The sequence below is a fragment of the Jaculus jaculus genome, chromosome 13, assembly GCF_020740685.1.
Source record: "Jaculus jaculus isolate mJacJac1 chromosome 13, mJacJac1.mat.Y.cur, whole genome shotgun sequence".
Classification (NCBI taxonomy): domain Eukaryota; kingdom Metazoa; phylum Chordata; class Mammalia; order Rodentia; family Dipodidae; genus Jaculus; species Jaculus jaculus.
Window position 1 is genome coordinate 23,777,557 of NC_059114.1, and position 21,693 is coordinate 23,799,249.

Sequence of the window (21,693 nt, forward strand, 5' to 3'; positions counted from 1 at the left end):
TACTTTAATTAGGTCTTGGGAGAGACTGTCCACAGCTGGCACATTATTCAAAGTGATGAGATATGCAAGCTTTACAAAGGAGGGGCTTGCAATATTTTATTACTGGTATGACAACCAAGACTTCATGTATTCCTTCCCCTAAAAAGGTCCAAGTATAGGTCAAGGGCAAGGGTAATGGCTGCCCTCAGGTGGTCTTCCTGCTTGGACTGCTCTAACATAGTTTATTAGTGATATTTATGCTATCTGGCATTTTTCTTTTCAAAATGTTAACTGCTGGGTTGGCAAGGAAGAATATTGTCCTCAAAGATATTATCTCAGATCTGAGAACGATAGCTGGTTTCTTCTCAAAACAGGAACCAAATTCATCATAATGTCAGTAGTTCTCATAGTAAAGAAATGTGCTAAAAAATACATGGTGGTTACAAGATTCAAAACTTCTTTCCAGAACTCTTATTAGGAGTGAATGATGAAATGAAAATTAACTTCGCCTTGTCATATGAATAAACACTGCTAATTTCCTATAATCTCTTACCAGAGAGAAAGAAGTATCTTCTAAAATAAGTTCTTCAAGTTTAAGTGCAATTAGATGTGCTTCAAGTCCTTTAATATGATCCACAACATTGGAAATTAATGTCTGAAGTCCAGTAACATAGTCTTGGAAACAGGTGAACACAGAGGGCTGGGATTAAAAAGAGCAAAAAATATTTTGAAAATTATCAATCACTTCCTATGCATATGTAAACTATATTAATTTCACGGCACACCATTGCTTAATGCTAGTAACAGAGATAGACAGTTTTTTGTTGTTGTTTTTTGAGGTAGGGTCTCACTCTAGCTCAGGCTCAGGCTGACTTGGAATTCACTATGTAGTCTCAGGGTGGCCTCCAACTCATGGCAATCCTCCTATCTCTGCCTCCCGAGTACTGGGATAAAAGGCGTACGCCACCACGCCTGGCTAAGTTTGGGATATTAAGATAGTCTCAGCCAACTTATCAGAGATAGTTTAAGTTTTTTGAGAGAATTTATTTTACTTATTTGCATTTGTGTGTATGTGTTTGCACATACAATAAGGCCTCTTGGTAATGCCAGTGCAAATGAACACCAAACACTTGCATCACTTTTTTTTTTTTTTGGTTTTTCAAGGTAGGGTCTCACTCTGGTCCAGGCTGACCTGGAATTAACTCTGTAGTCTCAGGGTGGCCTGGAACTCATGGCAATCCTTCTACCTCTGCCTCCCGAGTGCTGGGATTAAAGGCGTGCGCCACCACGCCCGGCATACTTTTTTTTTTTTTAAGATAGGTTCTCACTGTAGCCCAGGCTGACCTGGAATTCACTATGGAGTCTCAGGGTGGCCTCGAACTCATGTGATCCTCTTACCTCTGCCTCCCAAGTGCTGGGATTAAAGGCATGTGCCACCAAGCTCGGCTTGCACCACATTTTGTGTCTGCCTTGGGAATTGAATCTGGGCCAGCAGGCTTTGCAAGCAAGCAACTTTAACCACTAAGCCCATCTTCCCAGCTTTGGTTTATGGCTTTTCCTTTTGTTTTTGGTGTTAGGGATTAAATTAGGGCCTTGCTTATGCAGGGCAAGTGCTCTAGCCAGTAAAGAAATTCAAGGGGAAAGCCAGGTGTGGTGGCACACGCCTTTAATCCCAGAACTTGGAAGGCAAGAAGTAGGTGCATTGCTGTGAGTTCAAGGCCACCCTGACACTACATAATGAATTCCAGGTCAGCCTGGGCTAGAGCAAGACCCTATCTTGGAAAAAGAAATTCAGGGGGAAAGTAGTAAAAGGGAACTTACCCTAGCAGATATTAGATACATTTTGATGTTATAAGAACAAAATATTAAGGAAGCATTCTAGATTAAGAAAAGGTAAAGAGAAAAAAGCCATATCAGATCTAGGATCTAGAATTGTAATACTTTGAAAAAGGTTTTAAAAAAGCATACAATGGGCAACTAGAATAACCAACAAAACTTGAAACATAAACCTTAGTAGAGGACATAATTGCACAGGTACATGGTTTTTACAACACCCTCATTCTGTGATATGTATCATAAGTCTTACTGTTCTTTAAAAGGTTCACAAACAAGGCAGAAAGCAAATTAAGCCCAATGGGAACACAAGTAACCCAGGCAAGGATCTTTGGGGATGCCTTTATGCCAGAAGTTCACTTTTACTTGGTCTACATAACCACCTAGAAGATAATCCTCTGGGAGTGTCTGGGACAGATTTTCTAGATAAGGTTAACTGAGGTGAGAAGATCCACCCTAGCTGTGGCTGATAGCATTCACGAGCTGGGGTCTGAGAATAAGAGACAGCAAGGTGAGCACCAGCATTCATCCCTTTTCTGCCACCATGCTTTGGCTGCCACAGTAACTTGAGCCAAAGTTTAGGGGGTCAGGGGTCAGTCTTCATAACAGCACACAGAATTGTATAAGGAAAAGCAGTGCCTGGCATTGTGATACACGCCTTTCTCTGTGAGTTCTCTCTGAGACTACATAGTGAATTCCAGGTCAGCCTGAGCTGTAGAGAAACCCTACCTTGGAAAAAACAAAACAAAACAAAATCAGCATGTGAACAGACTATTAGTTCTATTTTTCTGTAATTACCATCATGATGCTAGTTTCTTTTTTCTTCTTTTTCTTTTTCTGTATATTTATTTTGTATGGTCGCAGGACACTCTCACAGTAACTGGAGACCCAAAGGATAATAGAAATAGTCTGAAAGAAGAAAATTTTCAGATTGATAAATGAATAATACATGAAACATGTGTCAGAAATTACAGGAAAGAATTAAAAAGAAAAAATCTAACTAGCAGTTCTATAAAAAATCCTATCAATTTTTCTTCCAAGTCTCCATCCCCATTTCTGAAATCACACATTGACTGATTGATCCATGTTTGGAGATGAAATGTTTCTCCAAAAAGGTTCATGTACTAAAGGCTTGGTCTCCAGCTTGTGGTGTTAAAAGGAGACTAAACGATGAGGCCTTTTATCAATGGACTTTAATTCACCGATGGGTTCATACTCTGATAGTGTTTGTGTGAGGTGATGGAAACTAGGAGGTTGGATTTGTTTAAAAGAAGGTCATTAGGAACACAGCTTTGAAGAGTGTATCCTGTCCCAGCCCCCATGGAGAAAGAAGCCTGCTCTACCACACACTCTGCCACCAAAACATTGTTCTGCCGTGCAGAGGTAATAGCAATGGAGCAAGCCATCGAGGGCTAAAACTTTCAAAACTGTGAGCCAATATAAATCGTTTTCCCTTTAAGCTATTATCTCAGGTGTTGTTCACAGGCCTTCATCTGCTCAGAATAATGTAACACACTCTTATCTATACTTCTAATTCTCCAGGCTAAAAATTTACTATCCACATATTTTTCCTTTTACTTTCCTGAAGAAGTGAGAATTCACACATCATTTTTGCTTAGTCAAAAGTCCAAATTCCTAGACATGGAATCCACAAGTTGTTTGTGTGTGTGTGTGTTTTTCAAGGTAGGTTCTCACTGTGGCCCAGGCTGACCTGGAATTCACTATGGAGTTTCAGGGTGGCATTTAACTCCTACCTCTGCCTCCCAAGCACTGGGATTAAAGGCGTGAGCCACCACACCCAGCTGGATCCAGAAGTTTTTTACAGTACAGCTTTCCCCACAACACAACCTGCCAAGCTGGGCTTACAGATAAACGAAAGGACTGCCAAGTGATAAATACTACCCTGCACTGTATTAACTGTATGTCTATACACCATATGCATGTGCATGTGCATGTATTAGTCTATTGCCTATTCATTCATTCTTAGACATTTACAATGTACATCACCAGCACAGAGTATGCTACCTTCAGAAACTTCAGACCAATAAGAAATTATATAACAGGAAGGATAATAGATTAAGTGATTGTGGGGCTAGAGAGATGGCTTAGCAGTTAAAATGCTTGCCTGCAAAGCCAAAGGACCCAGGTTTGATTCCCCAGGACCCAGGCAAGCCAGATGCACAAGGTGGCACATGTGTCTGGAATTCATTTAAGAATGGCTGAAGGCCCTGGTGTGCCCATTCTCTCTCTCACCCCCTCTATCTATCTTCCTCCATCTCTTCTCTTTCTCTCTCAAATAAGTAAAAAGTAAACAGAAAAGTAAATAAATAAACCAGCCAGACCAGGCATGCTGGCTAATGCCTTTAATCCCAGAACGGGGGGGGTGGGGGGGGGGGGAGGATGAGGTGTGTAAAGGAAGGAGGATAGCTGTGAGTTTGAAGCCAGGCTGGATGTGATGAATTTCAGGTCAGCCTGGGCTAAAGTGAGAACCTACCTTGAAAAAAAAAACAAAAACAAGAAAACTCGGTTGTTTTGCTCCATCATGCCCCATACTCCTTCACAATGCAGAAACGATGGGTAATTAGCAAACAACAACAAATAAAAGCTGGAAGAATTAATGAACTATGTAAGAAAGGGTCAGAAAGAAGAAATAGCTAGATTTAAAATGACTCAGGAATCCTAGAGAAGAATCAAGCACTTCTGGTATTTTATATTACAATTATGAAGGAAATCTTTGTATTCTTAGAAGGAATAGATATAGAAAATGTTTTAGACTACTTCAATGAACAAAAGGATTAGAGAGGTGAGAATGTAGGTATAAAGTGCCTATTACCTGCTCCATTGTTGAAAAAGAAACTTGGATACCATTAAAGAAAGTCATGCTTTTCAGGAAGAGAACAACGTACCTCAACAAAGAAGACGAGATTTTCTAAAAGAATAGGGTGTGTTTGCAAGTTACCACCTTTGACTTCAAGGAGGTTGCCTTTACACTTACTGAAGACATCTGAAAATGGAGAGAATATTTTGTGGTTTATTCACCTTAGGCTTTTAGAAATACAATGTATAATCTGAGAGTAAGCAATATAAAAACTTAACCCAGAAAGCACCAATCTGCAATTTTCAACATTGAGCCAAAATCAGAAGATATACCTTCAAGCAGCCACACTAAAATGGAATGGGGGATGAACACACAAAGTAAAAAGACTTATTGGGACTTGGGAGATGGTCAGTGGATAAAGCACTTGCCAATAGGACTGGAATATCCTTCAATCCTAACATCACCATGTGAAAAGACAGAAGCTGTAGTCAGCTTCTGTAATCCCAGGATATTTACTACAAGGGCAGAAACAGGAGACTATCCCAGTGCGCATAGTGAACACAGCAATGAACAGCAGGAGAATCCAGAACATGTGGGCATGTGGGCGCACCTGCACACACACACACAAATGAATGTATGATTACAAAATTGTAAGGGTTGCAGAGATGGCTCAGCAGTTAAGGCATTTGCCTGCAAACCCTAAAGACTCAAGTTTAATTCCCTAGTACCAACATTAGCCAGATGCACAAGGTGGTGCATGCATCTGCAGTTTGTTTGAAAAGGCGATAAGCCCTGGTGTGCTCATTCTCTTTCTCTTTCTGTTCTATTTTCCTTTCTCTTTCACTCTTTCTCTCAATAATATATTTTTTAAAAATTTAAACCTTTGACAATTTGTATGCAGTGGCTAGAGACAATGGCGCACCCTTTCTCTCTCTGCCTCTTTCCCTCCCTCTCTCTCTCTCATAAATAAATAAATAAATAAACAAATAAATAAATAAAATATTATTGTCTGTAAGCTTCAAGGCAAGTGCCTTAACTGCTAAGCTGTCTCTCCAGCCCGAAAATATTTTTAATTTTTTTTTTTCTGATTTTTCAAGGTAGGGTTTTGCTCTAAGTAAAGGCTTATCTCTTAACTCACAGGGATCCTACTACCTCTATTTCCCAAGTACTGGGATTAAAAGTGTGTGCCACCATGCCCGGTTTTAAAAACATCTTTAAGGGCTGGAAAAATGGCTCAGTAGTTACGACCCTTGCCTGAGAAGCCTATGGACCCAGGTTTGATTCCCCAGTACCCAGGTAAGCCAAATGCACAAGGTGGCACATGCATCTAGAGTTCGTTTGCAATGGCAGGAGGACTTGGTGCACCCATTTTCCATCTGTATCTTTCTTTCTCTCTCATAAATAAATAAAAAAATATTTTAAGAAAAGAAAAACAAATGGGTGTGGTGGTGGGCATGGAGGCAAAGGCAGGAGGATCACACTGAGACTACATAAAGACCCTACCTTGGGGAGAGTGGGAGGAAAAAAAAAAAGAAAAGAAAAGCAGCCTTGGTCAGGTGTGGTGGTGCATGCCTTTAACCTCAACACTAGGAGGCTGAGGTAGGATTGCCATGAGGCCAGCCTAGCCTACAGAGTGATTTCCAGGTAAGTCTGGGCTACAGTGAGAGTCTACCTTGAAAAATGAAAGAGAAAAAAAAAGCATCCTTAAAAGTGTTATATGTGTCAAAGGTAAAGACACAACCCTGTTAATCCCAGTATTATGGAGGCTGCAATGGCTAAGGAGGCTGCTTTGAGTTCAAGGCTAGCATGAAACTACAGAGTAAATTTCAGGTCAGCCTTGGCTAGAGCAATTAGAAAAACAAAGCAAAACCAAACAAAATCTTCATTGATGGCAGGTATGTTGGCACACGCCTTTGGTCCCAGGACTTGGAAGGAGGATCACTATGAGTGTGCCATCTGCCTGAAACTACACAGTGAATTCCAGGTCAGCGTGGGCTGCACAGAGAGCCTATCTTGTAAAATCATTATGACCTGAAGGTAGAAAGACTGTGGAGCCCATGTTTGATTCTCATACTTTTCATCATACCACTGTTCATACATTATTTTCCGGGACAATAAGGTAAAAGGTGATTTGAATTCCTACAAAGGACTCTTAGCAATTTAAAATACATACAGGAAACTTCCACCCAACAATTTCCTTTTAAGACTTTAATCCCAACAAAATAATTATGTATCAAACAAGCACGGTACTGCACACCTTTAATCCCAGAACTTTGGAGGCAGAGGTAGAAGGACTACCCTGATTGAGGCTACCCTATGACTACAGAATAAATTACAGGTCAGCCTGAGCTAGAGAGAGATCCTATCTTGAAAGAAAAAAAAAATTATTATTAAATCAATGATGTGTCTCAATATATGAAATTCAGCACTACTATAAGAAATATATTTAAGCTGGACATGGTGGCACACACCATTAATCCCAGCACTCTGGAGACAGAGGTAGGTGGATTTCCGTAAGCTTGAGGCCACCCTAAGACTACATAGTGAATCCAGGTCAGCCAGTGATACAGTGAGACCCTACCTTTGGAGGGAAGGAGTGAGAGAAGGAGGGAAGAAGGGAGGAAGGGAGGGAGGGAGGGAGGGAAAAACTGAAGCACAAGATACATTATGTAGTTGATGGAGGAATATAAATACATTGATATAATACTACTGAATACTATGTATACATTATTGAAAGTTATTGGAAGGTAAATATACATAAACATACTTCAAGAATCCACAGTTAAAAAAAAAATGGGCTGGAGAGATGGCTTAGAGGTTAAGCACTTGCCTGTGAAGCCTAAGGACCCCAGTTCGAGGCTCGATTCCCCAGGACCCACATTAGCCAGATGCACAAGGGGGCGCATGCATCTGGAGTTCGTTTGCAGTGGCTGGAGGCCCTGGCACGCCCATTCTCTCTCTCTCTCTCTCTCTCTCTTTTTTTTTTTTGGTTTTTCGAGGTAGGGTCTCACTCTAGCCCAGGCTGACCTGGAATTCACTGTGGAGTCTCAGGGTGGCCTCGAACTCATGGCAATCCTCCTACCTCTGCCTCCCGAGTGCTGGGATTAAAGGCGTGTGCCACCACGCCCGCCTTTTTTTTTATCTTTTTTTTTTGTTTTGTTTTGTTTCTCTCTGTCTGTTGCTCTCAAATAAATAAATAAAACAAACAAAAAATAAAAATAAAAAAAATAGAAGACTCCACAGTAAAAACTTACCTGTTAGGGCTGGAGGGATGGCTTAGCAGTTAAGTGTTTGCCTGTGAAGCCTAAGGACCCCGGTTCAAGGCTTGACACTCCATGACCCACAGTAGCCAGACGCCAGGTGGTGTATGCATCTGGAGTTTATTTGCAGTGGCTAGAGGCCCTGGCATGTGCCCATTCTTTCTCTCTGTCACTCTCAATAAATAAATAAATAATAAACAAAAAAAGCTTACCTTTTAATTGTTCGAGTAAAGACTTAAGACTAGTCTCTATTCGATCCTGTATCTCCATTGTATCCTCTAAAATCAAAAAACAAAAAAATAAAAAACATTCAGCTGGTAAGATTAAAAAAAAAAAAGCTACCTGCGGGAAGTGGAGAGATTGCTTAGTGGTTAAGGTGCTTGCCTGCAAAGCCAAAGGACTAGGTTCAATTCCCCAGTACCCACGTAAGCCAGATACACAAGGGGGCACATACGATATGGAGTTTGTTTGCAGTGGCTGGAGGCCCTGGCACGCCCATTCTCTCCCTCTCTCTCTGTCTGTCTCCCTGCCTATTTCTGTATCTCTCTCTCAAATAAATAAATACTTTTTTTTTTTAATTGCTACCTGGGCATGGTGGCACACATTTATATTCCCAGCATTCAGAACAGGAACACTGAGTTTAAGGCCAGTTGGAGCTGTGTTTAAAGAAAAAAAAAATTGCCAGGCATGGTGGCGCACACCTTTAATCCCAGCACTCGGGAGACAGACGTGGGAGGATCATCATGAGTTTCAGGCCACCCTGAGACTACATAGTGTATTCCAGGTCAACCTGAGTTGGAGTGAGACTCTATGTGGAGGGTGGGGGGAAGTTTTTACGGGCTGGCAAGATGGCTTAGTGGTTAAAATACTTGCCTACAAAGCCAGGTTTGATTCCTTAGTACTCACTTAAACCAGATGCAAAAAGGGGGTACATACATCAGTAGTTTGTTTGCAGCGGCCAGAGGCCCTACAGCCATTCTTTCTGTCTCTTTTCTATCTCTCTGCTTGTAAATAAGTAAATAAATAAATAAATAAATACCCTAGACATCTATAATTCCATTATTGAAAGAATGACAGAGAAAAAGGTAAAAAGAAAAAGGTCAGAGCCGGGCGTGGTGGCGCACGCCTTTAATCCCAGCACTCAGGAGGCAGAGGTAGGAGGATCGCTGAGAGTTCGAGCCCACCCTGAGACTACAGAGTGAATTTCAGGTCAGCCTGAGCCAGAGTGAGACCCTACCTTGAAAAACCAAAAAAAAAAAAAAAAAAAAAAAAAAGGCATGACGGCACATGCCTTTAATTCCAGCACTTAGTAGGCAGAAGTAGGAGGACAGCCCTGAGTTCAAGACCACCCCAACACTACACAGTGAGTCTGAGATCAGCCTGGGCTAGAGCAAGACACTACCTTGAAACAAACAAACAAAAAATTAAATTAAATTAAATTAAAATACTCGGGCTGGCCAGGCATGGTGGTGTACACCTTTAATCCCAGCACTCAGAAGGCAGAGGTAGGAGGATGAGGATCACCATGAGTTTGAAGCCACCCCGAAACTACACATGAATTCCAGGTCAGCCTGGCCTAGAGTGACACCCTACCTTGAAAAATAAAAATAAAATAAGCAGCAGCATGGTACTAGCAGAAAAATAAATATGTAGGCAGATCAATGGAGCAGAATAGAGGACAACTTGGCAACTACAGCCACCTGATTTTTGACCAAGAAATTTAAAAAAACCAATAATATTCACTGGAGATAAGACAGCCTCTTTAACAAATGGTACTGATAAAACCGAATGGGAAAAAAAATCTTTATCCCACACCATGCACAGGAATCAAGTCCATATGGATTAAAGACATTAATAATCAGACCTGAAACTACTAGAGAAAGAAATAGGAGGGAAAAAAAAACTTGGGCCATGCTTGCTCAACAAGAACTTTAACCACTTAGCCATCTCAACAGCCTCCAGTGTATAAAATGTTTGAGATTCTCATTGGGTTGAAAAAGCTTAGAAATAAATCTCCACAAAGGTTTCTTTCTTTTCTAAAAAATTCCTTTGCAGGCCTAGAGAGATGGCTTAGCAGTTAGGATGCTTGCCTGAGAAGCCTAAGGATCCAGTACCCATGGAACCAGATGCAGAAGGTGGCACATGCATCTAGAGTTTGTTTGCACTGGCTGAAGGCTCTGGCATGCCCATTCTCTCTCTACCTGTGTCGTCTTCTTTCTCTCTCTCTCTCTCCTTCTCTCTCAAAGAAAATAAAATAAAAAATTTATTTGCATGTGCACACACTTATTTATGAGTGTGTCAGAATCTCTTGCACTTGCAAAGGAACACTGGTGCTTGTGCTACTTTTATTTTTATGGTATTGCATCAGGTTTACATTGGTGACTTGGAAACTGAACCCAAGGCAGCCAGCAGCTTTGCAAATAAATAATAAAATATTTTAAATCAAGTGTGGTGGTGCACGCCTTTAATCTTTAATCACTTGAGAAGCAGAGGTAAGGGCCTTTAATGGCAGAGCCATCTCTCCAGTCCTCATAGCATTTCATTTTTAAAATCTAACTAAATCTAAAATGTAATATTTCAACAATCAAGGATTTCTTTTAACTGTAGAACAAAACATGATTTTAAGTATGAAAATGAAATTAGGCTTCTAAAATCATACTCTCAAATCTTAGTGTGCCCTCTTTTACATTAAACCAGTCATTTCCAGCTTTCATTTACTACCTGCTTCTAAATGTTTGAGGTTACATTTTATTGTATTTACTAAACCTTTAATGACAAAGATCCAGTAAAATCACATCCAGTGTACACTTACCTAATCCATTGGTATCCAGCTCATATACATCATTAACAAGATAAAAGGAACTTATCTGGCACTGAGAACTGCCAGAGTTAAAATATCCACCCATTCTGGTTGGTACAGGACCAAGGAAAGGATACTGGAAAAAAAAAAGGAGGGGGATGGTACATTTTAATGCATTCAAAATAAGCACTCAGAATTGCTGAGTGAAACCTGTTTCCATGACTCAGTAAAAATCCATTAATCAGGAAATAACTGACTCATACAGTATTCAGGACAAACACATGCCGTGCTAGCTGGGTATAGTGCCACATGCCTGTCATGTCAGCACTTCAGGGGCTGAGGCAAAAGATCCAAAGTTTGAGCCAGGCATAGTGGTGCACACCTTTAATCCTAGCACTCAGGAGGCAGAGGCAGATAGATCACTGTGAGTTCAAGGGCACCCTGAGACTATATAGGGAATTCCAGGTCAGCCTGGACTAGAGTGAGACCCTACCTTGAAAAACAAAAAAAAGCAAACAAACAAACAAACAAAAAAGATCAAAAAGTTCAAAACCAACCTGGACAACATAGCAAGAGTCAGTTTAATTGTTGACAGGCACCAAAAAATTTACAACTCCTCCTCCCAAAAAAAAGGATATTTTGCTTTTCTTCTGTATCTAGTCTGGGTAGGAAAAACTCTCTGAGACTAAATATTCTCATGTGTATAGGTGCCATTATCTGGAATAAATGTTCTTCATTACTCAACCACCCAGAAACTCCAATCTTTTAAAAGACAGTCATAATAAGTAGACCTCTAATAGCAAATATTATGATACCTGAATTTCCCTCTCAATAAATCTCTTTCCCGTCTCCACGGCAAATTCTAGCTGTTGGAGGAGCAAGCGAACAATGTCCATCCGGGAGGACACACCATTTTCAGCAGTCTTCTCTGAGTTCTTTGGCTCCACTGGATGGTTAAGACCAGGAAGGCCACTGATCAGCCTCAGTGTTAAGGACCGGATTCTTAGCCACGTTGTCTCTTCCTCCAGGGAAAGTTTCTTATGTTCTTCAGAAATATCCCTTAAATAGAAACATCCCCAGACCATCCATTTTATTTGACCTGTTACCTTCAAATCTTTTTGTTTTTCGAGGTAGGGTCTCACTCTAGCCCAGGCAGACTTAGAGTTCACTCTGTAGTCTCAGGCTGGCCTCAAACTCACAGTGATCCTATCTCTGCCTCTGAGTGCTAGGATTAAAGGCGTGCGCCACCACACTCAGCCAAATCTTCAGAATTTACAATATTCTACAGATCCCTTAAGACATTTTCTATACATATGCATAAAAATGTAATTGTTTAGTAAGGGGAGGAAGACAAAAGAAGGAATGGGAGATGATTATGATCAAAATAAATTACATATGTAAAACAAATGTCAATAGAATAAGGGAAACCCTTCTCTCTCTCTCTCTCAAATAATATATAAAATATTTTTAAAAAACAGTATCATTTTGGGCTGGAGAAGAGGCCCTGGCGTGCTTATTCTCTTGCTCCCAAATAAATAAATAAATATATATATATTTTAAAAAGCATAAGGGAGACTCTTTCTAAAAAAATGTCAATATGTAAAATAAGACTTAATTTTTTTTAAATTTTTTATTTATTTATTTGAGAGTTACAGACACAGAGAGAAAGACAGATAGAGAGAGAGAGAGAGAATGGGCGCGACAGGGCTTCCAGCCTCTGCAAATGAACTCCAGACGCGTGCGCCCCCTTGTGCATCTGGCTAATGTGGGACCTGGGGAACCGAGCCTTGAACCGGGGTCCTTAGGCTTCACAGGCAAGCGCTTAACCGCTAAGCCATCTCTCCAGCCCAAGACTTAAAAATTTTAAACAGGGCTAGAGAGATGGCTTAGCAGTTAAAGAACTTGCCTGCAAAGCCAAAGGACACTGGTTTGATTCCCCAGAACCCACGTAAGCACAAGGTGGCACATGCATCTGGAGTTTGTTTGCAGTGACTAGAAGCTCTAGTGTGCCCACGATCTCTCCCTCTTTTTCCCTCCCTTTCTCTCTCTTTCTCCCACTCCTTCTCTGTCAAACAAAATGATGGATGGATGGATGGATGGATGGATGGATGGATCCATCCATCCATCCATCCATCCATCCATCCATCCATCCATCCATCCATCCATCCATCTGGGGAGATGGCTTAGCAGATAAGGTGTTTCCCTCAAAAGCTTAAGGACCCTGGTTTAATTCCCCAGAACCATGTTAGCCAGATGCACAATGAGGCATATGCATCTGTAGTTCATTTGCAATACTGGAGGTCCTGGTATGCCTATTCTCTTTCTCTCTCTCAGTCAAATAAACAAATTAAAAAAATTTTTCTATCTTTTCCAGTAGAATCTCTAAGGAATTTTAGCATATACTCCTTAATCCAGCTGGAAATCACTCATATGACCATGAAGCAGGTCTGACCTATAGATTAGCTAGCAGTCCCAAAATAGGAGTGACATGTTATTTTCTTCCTTTGGTTTAACTTACATTCTCTGATCTCAACAACCAAAGTTATTTCAAATTTGTGTATATATATTTTGGGGGGCTAGAAATACATTTCTGAAGTACTTGCTTTGTTACAAAGTATGCCAGTGTTATGCCCAGACCACGGAGGCAAAATAAGAATTACAGGGCGAGCTTGCTTTTATACTAACTGAAAAAAGGACAAAATATAGACACCAGTCAGCAATTCAGCTCAACGTGTCAGGGGTCTCAGGGGGCTTGGGAATCCCAGACAAGCCCCAAAACATTATGCCCAGGTCACAGAGACCCCCCAAAGACCATCAAGAGAGTCGTACACATATGCAACAGCAAAGAGCTTTATTTCGGACTTAAGCTCGGGCTCCAGACTTCACCAACACAGTAGGTCCATCCAAGAACCCCAAATGGCAATTGGGAGAGGCTTTTATTGGGGTTCAAATGAGAATTTCCAGCTTGGCAGTTACATGATTGGTTGACATTTGGCAAGAGTATACATGTTAAAAACTGGTTACACTGCAGCTGAGGAACATTAAGCAATCTATGACCACAGAACTATATAACATCTACCTCATCCTTTCTGATCGGCCTATATTAGGGGTGTGGGGCCGTTTGTAGTTTGTCTAGTATCTGTTATGTCTTGACTAGGAAACAGAAACTTAGGCCTACTAAGAACTGAGGCCTGTCATGGTGTCACTCTCTAGTTTGGTCCTTCAGCCAGACCAGGATTCAATTTCCAAGCAAATCACATAGGCAGGATGCAAAACTGTGGCACAAGAATCTGGTCTTTGTTTCAAGCACCAAGAGGCCCTGGCATGCACAGACACAGAGGTAGATGGGAGGGAAGCAGAGAAGGAGGGTAGGATGGGGAAGGAGAAGGGAAAACTTATAGACTAAGCAGAAGGCTCAGTTGATAAAGTGCCTGGCACATAAGTGTTAATACTAACATTTGGATCCCAAAAAAACATGACAAAAAGCTAGATGTAGCAGGCATTGGTAATCCTAATACACCTTCGTCAAGAAGGGAGACAGACAGGAACAACTACCAGAACCCTGCAGGCCAGCTAACATGATGAACACAGCAGTGAACAAGAAACTGGCTTTAAAAAGGTGGAAGGGGCTGGGCATGGTGGTGCATGCCTTTAATCCCAGCACTTAGGAAGCAGAGGTAAGAGGATTGCCATGCGTTTGAGGCCACCCTGTGACTACATAGTGAATTCCAGGTCAGCCTGAGCTAGAGTAAGACCTTGGAAACACACACAGAAAAAAATAATAAAACAAAACAAAAAGGTGGAAGGAAGGGCTAGAGAAAGGACTCAGCAGTAAAGAACAATTCCTGTGTAAACATGAAGACCTGCTACAGTTCAATTATCAGAATCAGCATCAACAGACGGGTCTGGCCACAGGCATCTGTAACCCTAGTCCTGTACGGAGCAGAGACCTGAGAATTGGATCAGTATGAGACTCAAATAAGAATGGACACAAGAAGTTTGTGGAGTTTCAAAGGGGAAAGTGGGGGGAGGGAGGGTATTATCATGGGATATTTTTTATAACCATGGAAGTTGTTAATAAAAAAAATTTGAGTATTGTATATATGTAAGTACAATGATTGAGATGGGGAGGTAATATGATGGAGAATGGAATTTCAAAGGGGAAAGTTTGGGGAGGGGGAGGGTATTACCATGGGAGATATATATATATATATATATATTTTTTTTTTTTTTGGTTTTTCGAGGTAGGGTCTCATACTAGTCCAGGCTGACCTGGAATTCATTCTGTCATCTCAGGGTGGCCTTGAACTCACAGCAATCCTCCTACCTCTGCCTCCCGAGTGCTGGGATTAAAGGCATGCGCCACCATGCCCGGCTGGGATATTTTTTATAATCATGGAAAATGTTAATAAAAATTGTGAAAAGAAAAAAAAACTTGAAAAACAAACAAACAAAAAAAAAGAATGGACACAAGAAGAGCCAGGCATAGTAATGCACACCCTTGATCCCAGCACTAGGGATGTAGAGGTCAGAGGATTGCTGTGAGTTAATTCTAGCACTGGGGAGGCAAAGATAGGAGGGTCACTGTGAGTTCAAGGCCACCCTGCGACTACATAGTGAATTCAAGGTCAACCTGGGCTATAGTGAGAATCTACCTGGAAAATAAAATATATCAAAACAGAACAAAACAAGAATGGGCAAGAGTGATAGAGTGGGACAGACAACTTTTCTTCGCTCTGACCACTGCAAATTCATGCACAGGGCATCACAAGGGTGCATACACAACGAACACCATGCACATTACAAATATACCCAAGCAATAGATAAATAAATAAATACATAAATGAAGATAAGTGAATACCAAAACCTAAGTTTGTCTTCTGTCATCCAGACATACACCATAGCACATACAAGGCCACATTAAAACACACATATCATTAAAAGAAAAATAGTTGGGCTGGAGAGATGGCTTAGTGGTTAAGACGCTTGCCTGTGATGCCTAAGGACCTAGATTTGATGCCCCAGTACCCACATAAACCAGATGCACAAGGTGGTTTATGCATCTCAAGTTCTGTTTACAGTGGCTGGAGGCCTTGACATACCCACTACTCTCTGCTACTTCCTCTCTCTCGCGCTCTCAAATAAATAAATAAAATATTTAAAAAATAAGTCTGACTTGGGCTGGAGAGATGGCTCAGCAGTTAAGAGTACTTCCTATGCAAGCATAAGGGCCTGAAAGACCACTTGAATTTGATCTACAAGACACATATATGAACACCTCAGAGTGGCCACATACATCTGTAACCCTGGCCACTTATAGAGCAGAAACACACGTTAACACCACATCATACACTTTAAAAAAAATGGGTGTGGTGGTGCATGCCTTTACTCCCAGCACTAAAGAGGCAGAGATAGGAGGCCACTCTGAGACTATAGTGAATTCCAGGTCAGCCTGAGCCACAGTGAGACTCTACCTTGAAAAACAAAAAAAAAAAGTGGGGGGGGCTGGAGAGACAGCTTGGTGGTTAAGCGCTTGCCTATGAAGCCTTAGGACCTCGGTTTGAGGCTCGATTCCCCAGGACTCACATTAGCCAGATGCACATGACCTCACAGTGCCTGACACTACCTACACAAGATCATCGTAAGAGGAGGAAAAGATCATGACATCAAAATAAAAGAGACTGAGATGGGGAGGGGATATGATAGAGAATGCAGTCTCAAAGGGGAAAGCAGGGGGAGGGAGGGTAACACCATGGGAAATTTTTTATAATCATGGAAGTTGTTAATAAAAGTTTGAAAATAAGGGGGTACATGGAGAGATAGCTTCATGGTTAAGCACTTGCCGGTGATGCCTAAGGACCCGGTTCGAGGCTTGATTCCCCAGGCCCCACGTTAGCCAGATGCACAAGGGGGCACACGTGTCTGGAGTTCCTTTGCAGTGGCTGGAGGCCCTGACATGCCCATTCTCTCCCTCACATGCCCATTCTCTCTCTGTCTCTCTCTCTGCCTTTCTCCCTCTGTCTGTCCCTCTCAAAAAACTATTAGATTTATCCTAATTTTTCAGAAAAATGCTTGGGGCTATGTTCTACTTACCTGTCTTTTGGATCCCAGCTGAAGAACACATTTAAGTCTCTGTTGTCTCTCAGGTTTTCCCATGGAATGTCATCTTCTTCTGGCCTAATATTCATTGACTTTATACTTTCTGCTAAGCTTGTTGATCTGTAACATACAGAATTTTCTTTTGTCTTATTTCCTTAATATCAACAAAAGCTCACTGGGCCCAATGGTGCACGCCTTTAATCCTAGCACTTGGGAGGCAGAGGTAGGAAGATGACTGTGAGTTCAAGGCCTGTCTAGAACTACAGACTGAGTTTCAGATCAGCCTGGGCAAAAGTGAGACCATATTTGGAAAAAGAAAATTAGGAAGGAAGCACGGGCTTGGGCGGTGGATCAGTCAGTAAAGTGCTTTCCAGGGAGGCAAACATAAAGACCTAGGTTCAGTTCCCAGAACCCACACACAAAAATGCTGGTCATGGTGACACATATTTATAATGGCTTGCTTATCAGCCAATCTGTCCTATTTGACAAGCCCAGGGGAAAAGAAAAACAAAAATGAATGACAATCCTTAAAAATAATACTTGAACTTGTCTTTTGGCCTCCACAAGTCCACAAGTCCACCTAAACAGAGACATGTACTCATTTAAAATAAATGAGTAAAATGAGCAGGGCATGGTGGTGCATGCCTTTAATCTGATTGCTGTGAGACTGAGGCCACTCTGAGACTATATACTGAATGGTCAGCCTGGACTAGAGCAAGACCCTAACTTGAAAAATGATTTTATTTTTATTTATTTATTTGGTTTTTGGAGGTAGGGTCTCACTCTGGTTCAGGGTGACCTAGAATTAACTATGTAGTCTCAGGGAGGCCTTGAATTCACAGCAATCCTCCTACCTCTGCCTCCCAAGTGCTGGGATTAAAAGAGTACACTGCTATACCTGGCTGTAAAATGTATTTTAAAAAGTCATTTATAAAAATGAAAAAAAGAAGGGCTTATACAAGGTGAAACAAGCATGAATCATGCTGGGTTACTACACAACAAAAGTAAAACTTCTATAACCCTACAAAGAGAGTGAATTAGCACCAATTCCTAAACTTTTTTTTTTTTTTTTTTTGGCGTGAGGGGGTACCTCAAAAGCACAATATGGACTGGAGGATCATGGCTACTGGAAAATAGGATCTGAAATATGGCTGGCAGTACATGAGCACAATTTTCCATGACAGGCTTTTTAATGACACAAGTATCTGATCTAATCCTTAAGTTCCTTTTGACTTCTTATGAAATACTTACATATTTGCTTCAAGTAGAAGGTCTAACAGCATCCGTTCAGTACGAACTTGTGCAAAATGAAGAGAATTATTCAGCCTATTCCTAAAAGCGATAAACTCTGGGATCTTCTCAAATGCACCATATTTGTAAGCTTGAATAATATATTCTGAGGTCTGAGAAGGAAAAATATCACTTTGGTAAAAATATTTCACAGGTCAGGCAATGTAAGCAAAATTTCCAGCCAATAAAATACTACAACTACAATTAAGGCTTTGAATCCAACCTTTAAAGGTCTTGGTCATCAAGTATAGTATCAGCTATTAAGAATGCTATTTTAGGGGCTAGAGAGATGGCTTTGCAGAAAAGGCACTTTCCTACAAAGCCAAAGGACCCAGGTTCCATTCCCCAGGACCCACATAAACCAGATGTACAGGGTGGCGCATGCGTCTGGAGTTCATTTGTAGCAGCTGGAGGCCCTGGTGTGCCCATTCTCTATCTCTTTCATCCTGTCATAAACATATATATATATTATATATATAAATGCTACTTTAGCCAGGCATGGTGGTACACACCTTTACTCCCAGCACTCAGAAGGCAGAGGTAGGAGGATTACCATGAGTTCAAGGCCAGTCTGAGACTGCACAGTGAATTCCAGGTCAGCCTGGGCTAGAGTAAGACCCTACCTAGGGGAAAAAAAGGGGGTGAGGCTGTAATAATGGCTTAGCAGTTAAGGCGCTTGCCTGTAAAGCCTAAGGACCTACGTTCAATTTTCCGGTACCCACATAAGCCAGATGGTGCATGTATCTGGAGTTTGTTTGCATTGTCTAGAGGCCCTGGCACACCCAATCTCTCTCCCCCTTTCTCCAATAAAAATGTTAAAAAAAAAAAAAGGGGGGGGGGGCTGGAGAGATGGCTTAGCGGTTAAGCGCTTGCCTGTGAAGCCTAAGGACCCCGGCTCGAGGCTCGGTTCCCCAGGACATACGTTAGCCAGATGCACAAGGGGGCACACACATCTAGAGTTCGTTTGCAGTGGCTGGAAGCCCTGGCGCGCCCATTCTCAATCTCTCTCTCTCCCTCCCCCCCCCTCCTGTCTGTCTCTTTCTGTCACTCTCAAATAAATAAATAAAAAATGAACAACAAAAAATCTTTAAAAATGCTAAAAAACTGAAAAAGCTGGGTGTGTTGGCTCACGTTTTTAATCACAGAACTTGGAGGCAGAGGTAGGAGGACTGCATAAGTTCAAGGCCACCCTGAAACTACATAGTGAATTCCAGGTCAGCCTGGACTAGAGAAGCTCTACCTTAAAAAACTTTTAAAAAAAGAAAAAAAAAGTTACTTTCAAAGAGACATAGTGGCACACGCCTTTAATCCCAGAAATTGGGAGGCAAAGGTAGAAGGATGGCTGTGAATTTGAGGCCACGCTGAAACTACATAGTGAAGTCTGGGTCAGCCTGGGCTAGATAGCACAAGACCCTACCTTGAAAAACCAAAGTAGAATTTTACTTTTCACCAGGCATAGTGATTCATTCCTTTAATCTAGCACTTATGAAGCTAGGTCCAGCCTGAACTAGAGTGACACCGTGCCTCAAAAACAAATAAACAAAAAGCCAAGTATGGTGGTACACGCCTTTAATCACAGCTCTCAGGAGGCAGAGATAGGAGGATCACTGTGAGTTTGAAGCCAGCCTGAGACTATGTGCTGAATTCAAGGTCAGCCTGGGCGAGGGTCCCTGACTCAATAAAGAAAAAAAAAAGTTATTTTTGCTTCCTTCCTATTCCTGAGACAAATGTCCTCTCCACTTGATATAACTAATCACAATACACAGGTGCTGCTAAAACTTACAGGCCAGTCATGTCTTCTAATGCAACAAGACTGCAGGTCTATTATTATCACATCAGTCAGAAATGTACTTAGTGTCATTATGGAAGGAATATTACCCCATGTTTTTCTGTATCTAAGATAATCTATTTATTATACAAAGATTCCAAAGATGCCAGAATAACATCACACCTCAAATTCACTCTTCTTCAGAAAAAGACAAGACTGCTTCTTTCTGAATCCTATACCAGATATACAGGGCAGATAACCTTACCATCAGGACAGAAGACACAAACAAAAGACATGCCATAATCCATGCTGAGAAAGACTTCAAGAACAAGTTTCTTGTGCACATGAACTACCTAAGATCTCTGCTAGCAATCTCCCCAGATGAGTAAGTGAAGCAAAGACTCACCACATGTGTCTTAATTTCAGTTTGAAATATGTACCAGATGAAATGTTACAGAGCAGAGGCAAGATAAGAGTTCTAAATGGAAATCTCGATGCAGCAGAAGCAAAGCTCAGGGAAGAACACTTTGCAGAGTGGGCCTATGCCATCAGGATCAGAAGATAGATCACCCCTTTGGGCCAAGAATGTGATATCTCATCTAAACAAAGATCTTTTCTAGAAAATCCAGTCTTTTTGTATAGCCTCAACTTGTCAGCTCTGCCCCCATCTCCATATGTCTGAGTAATCTGCCCAATAGGAAAATAGGCCAATAGTCAACAACATACCCTCTGATATACAGCCTCGCAGGGTTCATTTCAGGCCGCGGGATTGCGCCACGGGCGCTAACTCAACTGCATTCGTTGCGGCTTTTAAACCCCCATGGGACACCTCGGCGAGCTGTTTGCCTGCAGTATCTGGAGAAATTAAAGACGGACGGACACAAGAAAATTAAAAAGATTACTTGTGATCCTGCAGGTTTAAAGAAGGACTATCTGAAAAAATTCACGTGTACCTTTTAACTTGATTGACGACACTGGCATGCCCTATCAAGAAGAGGCCAGGACACCAATCACATATATCTATCCTATAGTTCCTGGGCTTAGAAAACTTTGGAAGATTTACTAACAGCCCTTGCAATGGGAACTTACAGAATGAAAAAATGGGGAACATATATGACCAATCAACTAGTCAAGATGAAAATGTGACTTTGTCAATTCCAAGCAAACTATAATTCCAAAACAGGATATGTGTGGATAAAGGCAAGAACTACCCCTACTGAAGGTAGGAGCAGTTTTCATTCTGAGTGCTCCATAGAGTATCACTTCAGAAAAAAGACAATAGTTTTTTAAAAGAGAAAAACAGGGACAAAGAGAAGGTATACAGGCCTTAAGAAAGAAAGTAATTGTAGTTTGTCTTGTTTAGATAGTCCTCCTTAAACACTGCAGGGAAGTAACTACTAAACAAGGGCCTGGGAAACAACCAATAGCACCAAAGGTATGATGGCATTGCTGTTTGAGGGCACAACTCCTTAAGGGAATGCAGGCAAAGCTAGAAGACACAGTACTTTAAACACTACTGAATAGCATGTGCTATCCATACCTATTTCTACTCATTTATGCACCAATAAGGCTGCATATATCCCTATGGATTCCTGAAATGAACCCTGGTCATTACTAAAATTAGCAAAATATAGATATAAGACCCTAAATATTGATCTTCATGAATATCTAAAATAGGCTTTTGAAGCATAAACACTAAAGTAACTTTTGGAGATATGAAAACCTAGCACTGATTCTTATATTGTTTAAAAAAAAAGTCTACCCCAAAATAAGATGACAGCAGATAATGACCTCTCTAGAAGGAAAATCTCAGGGTAGACCTTCCAAAGATAACTTTTAATCCCAT

The 21,693-nt window shown here is 41.2% G+C and overlaps 1 protein-coding gene across 1 annotated transcript in view; it reads right to left on the reverse strand.

Annotated features, from left to right (window-relative positions):
* The window catches only part of Naa25 (N-alpha-acetyltransferase 25, NatB auxiliary subunit), a 75,731-nt gene that overhangs the window by 3,721 nt on the left and 50,317 nt on the right, over positions 1 to 21,693 (reverse strand). The window contains exons 16-23 of the mRNA XM_045132636.1: positions 18,041 to 18,192; positions 16,784 to 16,909; positions 11,506 to 11,749; positions 10,703 to 10,826; positions 8,103 to 8,168; positions 4,719 to 4,816; positions 2,611 to 2,721; positions 533 to 679 (exon numbers count right to left, since the gene is read on the reverse strand). Of these exons, the coding sequence (XP_044988571.1) occupies positions 533 to 679; positions 2,611 to 2,721; positions 4,719 to 4,816; positions 8,103 to 8,168; positions 10,703 to 10,826; positions 11,506 to 11,749; positions 16,784 to 16,909; positions 18,041 to 18,192 (1,068 nt within the window). The remainder of the gene's footprint in view (positions 1 to 532; positions 680 to 2,610; positions 2,722 to 4,718; positions 4,817 to 8,102; positions 8,169 to 10,702; positions 10,827 to 11,505; positions 11,750 to 16,783; positions 16,910 to 18,040; positions 18,193 to 21,693) is intronic.